At 48.6% G+C, this 6,341-nt stretch overlaps 1 protein-coding gene across 1 annotated transcript in view; it reads left to right on the top strand.

The window, feature by feature from the left end:
- The first annotated feature begins 758 nt into the window (after nt 1-758).
- ACTR10 (actin-related protein 10 homolog (S. cerevisiae)) overlaps nt 759-6,341 on the top strand; it is a 27,769-nt gene continuing 22,186 nt past the window's right edge. The window contains exons 1-3 of the mRNA XM_015412095.1: nt 759-912; nt 3,481-3,553; nt 4,804-4,886. Of these exons, the coding sequence (XP_015267581.1) occupies nt 836-912; nt 3,481-3,553; nt 4,804-4,886 (233 nt within the window). The 5' untranslated portion in view covers nt 759-835. The remainder of the gene's footprint in view (nt 913-3,480; nt 3,554-4,803; nt 4,887-6,341) is intronic.

Genomic DNA, 6,341 nt, shown 5'->3' with positions numbered 1-6,341 from the left:
CTAAGCCTCTGAATCCTAGAGCTAGGAGGCAACAGCAAGGGAAAGCCTCGGCCTCTCTGCCCTGCTGTTGGCCCTCCAGAGGAACTGGTTGGCCACTGTGTGAGACAGGATGCTGGACTACATGGACCACTGGTCTGATCCAACAGGGCTCTTCTTATGTTCTTATCAGGGGCAGGCCTTGGCCTCTATGCCCTGTTGTTGGCCCTCCAGAGGAACAGGTTGGCTACATGTCCTACCTACACTGTGTGAGACAGGATGCTGGGCTAGATGGAGTATTGGCTCCCTTCCTTCCCGGTTATTTCTCCACTCTTGCTCCCCGCATGGGGCAAACCTATCAACCCTTTGCTGGATATCTGGAAAAGCGGCTGCAACTCAAGCCGTGACAGCATTGCAACGATTCCGGTGGGTAGCCGTGTTGGAATACCCAGAATAAAATTTTTCTTGGTCTTAAAGGCGCCCCTGGATTCAGGCATTGGAAGAATGGGGAAGGGGGGGGGGGGCGGCTGTCTAATCGACTGCCTTTGCGCAGCTCACTGGCAGAGACACGGGACGGAGGTACCAAAATAGGTGCACGGCACTCGCGAAGGAAGATGTTGGGACAGACAAAAAAAAATAGCCCGCGAGGAATGAGAGCAAACTTGCCAGAAAACCGATCAGGCGTAAATAGAGGCAGCTTTGTGACGAAATAGCACAGAGCCCACTGAGGTAGAAGGCCCCCGACTTCTCCGTCCGGCCATTCCGCTCAGCGCGCCGCCCCGAGAAGGAGGACCCGTTTCTCCTGGTCTCCGCCGGGGCCGTTTTTCTCTCCTCTCGTCTTTCGGAGGGAGCCGCCGCGATGCCGCTTTACGAGGGTCTCGGGAGCGGCGGCGAGAAGACGGCCGTGGTGATCGACCTGGGCGCGGCCTTCACCAAGTAAGGGGCGCGGCTCTCTCCCTGCTCCTCCCTTCCTGAAGTGGGGCGCAGCCCCCCCCCCCTCACCTGGATTTCCCCAGATCTCTATCAGGCTCTTCTTCTTCCCTTCCCCTCCAGAGTTCAAGGCCCCAGTTGACACACGCAAGAAAATGGGGAGCCAGTGGAGGGTCGCCTTTTGGTGTTTTAGCCCCCTGTTACAGGTTCCGTGCGCCTTGGTGTTTAGTCATGCCGGCCACATGACCACGGAAACGTCTTCGGACAGCGCTGGCTCTTCGGCTTGGAAACGGAGATGAGCACCGCAACCCTAGAGTCGGATTCGACTGGCTTTCGAGCAAGGGAGACCTTTACCTTTACGTTTTACAGGCAGTTGGCCGGTGGAACTCACTGCCACCGGACGGGGTGGCAGCCCCGTAACTTGGGGTTTATACCTTTCTTAACAATAGAAAAGAGCAGGAGTACAGAAACACTCACGAAAGTTCATCCGCTGCCGCTATTTTCTTAAGTCTTTAAGGTGCACTGCTGCTGGACTCTTGCTCTTTTCAGCTGCTACAGGCAGACTAACACGTCTACCTGTCTTGATCTGTCTCAACAGAAGTGAGCCCTGACTCACAAAAGCTCCTCCCCTGCCACATATTTTGTTAGTCGTTAAGGTGCTCCTGGACTCTTGCTCTTTTCTACTGCTACAGACAGACTAAGACGGCTACCCATCTTGATCTATCTCAACAGAAGTGAGCCATGACGCACAAAAGCTCCTCCCCTGCCACATATTTTGTTAGTCGTTAAGGTGCTCCTGGACTCTTGCTCTTTTCTCCTGCTACAGACAAGTATCTGAAGAAGTGAGCAGTGACTGACGAAAGCTCGTCCCCTGCTGCATATTTTGTTAGTCTTAAAGGTGCTGCTGGACTCTTGCTCTTTTCTCCTGCTACAAACAAACACGAGTATCTGAAGAAGAGAGCAGTGACTGACGAAAGCTCGTCCCCTGCTGCGTATTTTGTTAGTCTTTAAGGTGCTACTGGACTCTTGCTGTTTTCCGCTGGTACAGACAGACTAACACGGCTACCCATCTTGATATACCTTTTCTAAAAATATTGACATTTTGATGTTTTGTTGCCTGCTTAGTTTTATTTGAACCAGGGTTATGTGGGGTGGAGCTGTGGCTCAGTGGTAAGAACAACAAACAAAAAATCACTGTGATATAGATGACAACACATGTTAAGTAAAAATCATATTATATTGTAAAACTTGGCAATATTACAGGTCTATCATTCTCAATGAGCATCCGGATATAAACTCATTTCGTCCCAAAAGTTTGTATAATATTCCATTCAGCTTCATGTTGCTTATGGGAACTGAGCTGTTTCATCAAGCGTTCAAATAAGAACTGACTGCACCGGTTGGGTTGCACTAGCACATTACCATAGGATGCCACCATATTTACTTAGTTTTACTGTTTTATTGTATTTTATATCTTGTATTCGCTGGTTTTAAATTGTATGTTGTTTTAAACTGTTTGTAAGCCGCCCTGAGCCGCCTTGGCGGGAGGGCGGGGTAGAAATCCAATAAATAAATAATTCATTTAAAATACCATGGGTTATTTTTCAGGATTATTTGAAATATATAAAGAAGAAATTAAACATTGGGTTGCTCTTAAACAGAACATTGAACTGTAGCAAGAGGCTGACACCTTCATTACTATAGGATTACCCCTGAGGAAGATTGGGACGAAATGAGTTTATATCCGGATGCTCATTGAGAATGATGGACCTGTAATATTGCCAAGTTTTACAATATAATATGATTCTTACTTAACATGCGTTGTCATCTATATCACAGTGTTTGTTTGTTTGTTGCATTTCCTATACCTGTGATCCCTTCTTGGTTTTTTCAGCGGTAAGAGTGCCTTCTTGGCCTGCAGAGGGTCCCAAGGTTTAATCTCCAGTGAAAAGGACCAGGCAGTAGGTGATGGGAAAGACTTCTGCCTAAGACTTCGGAGAACTGCTGCCAGTCTGAGTAGACAGTGCTGACGTTAATGGATCAAAGATCCAATCCAGTGTAGAGCAGTTCAGATGTGTTCAAACACATGCGTTCACGTGACAGGCCTGTTTTTTCTCCACCTTGTTGGCATACATAGGATGATGGGCATCTGGTGATGGGCATCATCACCTTAGACCTCACTAGGTTTGTCACCCTCCAGGTGTGGTGTGGGGATCTCCCAGAATTACAACTTATCTCTGGATGACAGAGATCAGTTTGAGTTACTTCTTGTCTATTGGTATTGTTGTTTTAGCTGGGGATGTTTTAACTGTTATTGTAAACCACCCTGAAATAAGATGAAAGGTGGGGTATAAATATATATTGTTCTGCCTACTGGCAGTTTTAAATTATTGATTTTAACTAGTGACTTTTATGTGTTTATTGATTAACTAGTTTATTGATTAGTGTTTTATTATATTTTATTTTTATTGTGTTTTATGATGGTTTACATTGTAAGTTGCTTTGAGTTCCTATAAGGTAGAAAGGCAGTCAATAAATGTTTTAAAGGACTAAGCTAAAATAAATGTTTTCTAGATGTGGCTTTGCTGGTGAAACTGGACCAAGGTGTGTGATTCCTAGCGAAATAAAGAAACCTGGTGTTCCAAAGGTAACCCTTTTTAAAAAATTTGGTCTTACTGACATTTTGCTGGATATCCTTTAAATGCATGTTGAAAACAGAGTTTAAATGTGTATGTCTTTTGTCACCCTTAAAATGTCCTAAAGGAGACCATTTTCTTGACGCCGTTAGAAGGGATCCTAGAGGTCACCTACTCCAACCCCCTTGCTCAGTGCGGGAATTAGTCAACTACAGCACCCCACTCTGCTTAAGGGAGTGCAAGCCTTTAAAAAATGTTTTTAAATGATTGAAAAAAGCGTTTACAAGAGACATTCTTGTGAAGCTGAGCCTTTAAGAAAGGGAACGGAGCCCCAAAAAGCTCCACTGTAGCTATGGGCCTGATTCTCTCTCCTCTTCCCCAGTGTGTTTTTAAAATTACCCCTTTCCCCCTGTACATGGTTTCTCTGTCTATGCAGCTCCACCTCCTGCAGTAGCCATGTTGTGTTCTGCACTTCCTCCTGCAGCAGCCATTTTGTGGTTGTCCACTACCCTGCATCAGGTTTCCAAAGAGGACATGGGATAGCAGCAGTGATAGTAGAGGGTGTCTTACACAGAGTTGTAAGACAGAATTACAGTCAGTATGCATAGCTGTTCAGCAGCTGTGTGAACTGAGCTACAGCACGAGCCAACTGGTACCTGCAAAGAGGCCCTAGGTATAAATTACTGTTTAAGGTCTATGGCCCCGGTCACACGGGCCGGATATCGTGGGGGGGGCGTGGCTAAATGCCCCAGAGGAAACTAACGTGTGGCTGCCCGAGCACACGTCCTGGTCGAGGTCCCGTGGTTCGGGGAAAATGCCGATCAGACGGGTATCCTGCAGCGCGGCACAGAAGCCGTGCCACGCAATCGCACTGGCAATCGCTCTTTGTGCGCATGCACTGCTGGGCGCTGTTGCGCAACCTGCGGAGACAAACAGCGGCGGGCGCCGGATGCCACGTAAGTCCACCGGGAACGCAATCAGACACCCGCCCTTGGCCCACGGTTTCAGGAAAGTAGTACCTCGTAGGTACTAGTTTTTAACTCCGCACCTTCGGCGGGGAGCCACAGGTTCGCCACGGGAGCACTGCGCTTCGCAGATGTTGGGGTGAGATCGCGCCCAGAAAATCCGCAGGACTCCCGTGCCTCTCCCGCGGCAACTTTGCCGTGTGACCGGGGCCTAAATCAGTTATAACTTAGCAAATAATACCATCCCTGGCATCCACACATCACGTTGAAGAATTGACTTTTTTTCTTCTTTGCAGCCTGTCAAGGTTGTTCAGTACAACATAAATACAGAAGAGTTGTATTCCTACCTGAAGGAGTTCATCCACATGCTTTATTTCAGGTAGGAAAGGTTGCGATGCTGAGTCTGTGCCGATTGCATGGCTGTGGTGCGGGTCAGAGGAACTGGCTTCTGAGAAAAGACTGTGGCTCCCTGACAGAGCATCTGCTTGGCATGCAGAAGGTCCCAGGTTCAACCCCTGGCATCTCTGGTTAAGGCCCCCCCCAGTGACCCCTGTTCCATGCCCAGAAGATGACAAAACCCCTCCAGGATCCCTGGCCAAACTGGCCTGGAGAAAAATTGCTTCCTGACCCCAGAGTGGTGATCAGCATTTCCCTGAGCATGTAAGAAAGCCATTCCTGTCATTCCTGTGACACTGACACCATGCAATCACTTAAGAAGAGATTGGATTTATATCCCTTCCTTCACTTGGAGTCTCAGAGTGGTTTACAATCTCATTTCCCTTCCCCTCCCCGCAACAGACACCCAGTGAGGTAGGCGAGGCTGAGGGAGCTCTTTCCAGAACTGTCCTTGAGAGAACAGCTCTGACAGAACTGTGGCTTGCCCGAGGTCATCCAGCAGCTGCAAGTGGAGGCGTCCAGGTAAGGGCTCCTTTGGAGGTAGTGCAGAGGAGCAGAGCTGGTGGCTATCAGCCATATGTGGCTATTAGCCATAGGGTGTCGTGGTTAAGTGTGCGGACTCTAATCTGGGAGAACCGGGTTTGATTCCCCACTCCTCCACTTGCACCTGCTGATGTGACCTTGGGTCAGTCACAAGCAGTGTTCCCTCTAAGCTGAGTTAGTGTGAGCTGGCTCACAGTTTTGTAGCCTCCAGCTCACACATTTTTGTCTCAGCTCAGGAAGGATGGCTCCAGAGCAAATTAATTTATGCAGTAGCCAAATTGCTTGCTCACCACTTTAATGTCAGTAGCTCACAAAGTAGAATTTTTGCTCACAAGACTTCACAGCTTAGAGGGAACATTGGTCACAAGCTCTGGCACAGCTGTCCTTGAAAAAGAGCAGTTTGTGTCAGAGTTCTCTCAGCCCCACCCACCTCACAGGGTGTCTGTTGTGGGGAGGGGAAGGGAAAGGAGTTTGTAAGCCGCTCTGAGACTCCAAGTGAAGGGTGGGGTATAAATACAATCTCTTCTTCTTCTTCTAGTGGATGTTAGCCACAAGGTCTAGATGGAACCCTCTGTCTGGGGCAGTGATGCTCTATATTCTTGGTGCTTGGGGGGGGGGCAACAGTGGGAGGGGCTTCTGGAGTTCTGGCCCCGCTGGTGGACCTCCTGATGGCACCTGGTTTTTGGCCACTGTGTGATGCAGAGTGTTGGACCGGATGGGCCACTGGCCTGATCCAACATGGCCTCTCTTATGTTCTTTGGCTAGTACTGAGCATTACCCTGAATGGTAATACCCAGTTTGGTGTAGTGGTTAAGTGCGCGGACTCTAATCTGGGAGAACCGGGTTTGATTCCCCACTCCTCCACTTGCACGTGCACTGCTGATGTGACCTTGGG

Source organism: Gekko japonicus, unplaced genomic scaffold (genome assembly GCF_001447785.1).
Source record: "Gekko japonicus isolate JY-2015 unplaced genomic scaffold, Gekko_japonicus_V1.1 scaffold1515, whole genome shotgun sequence".
Classification (NCBI taxonomy): Eukaryota; Metazoa; Chordata; class Lepidosauria; order Squamata; family Gekkonidae; genus Gekko; species Gekko japonicus.
The sequence above is the reverse complement of the archived record's forward strand: the minus strand, read 5'-3'. Positions and strand labels throughout refer to the sequence as shown.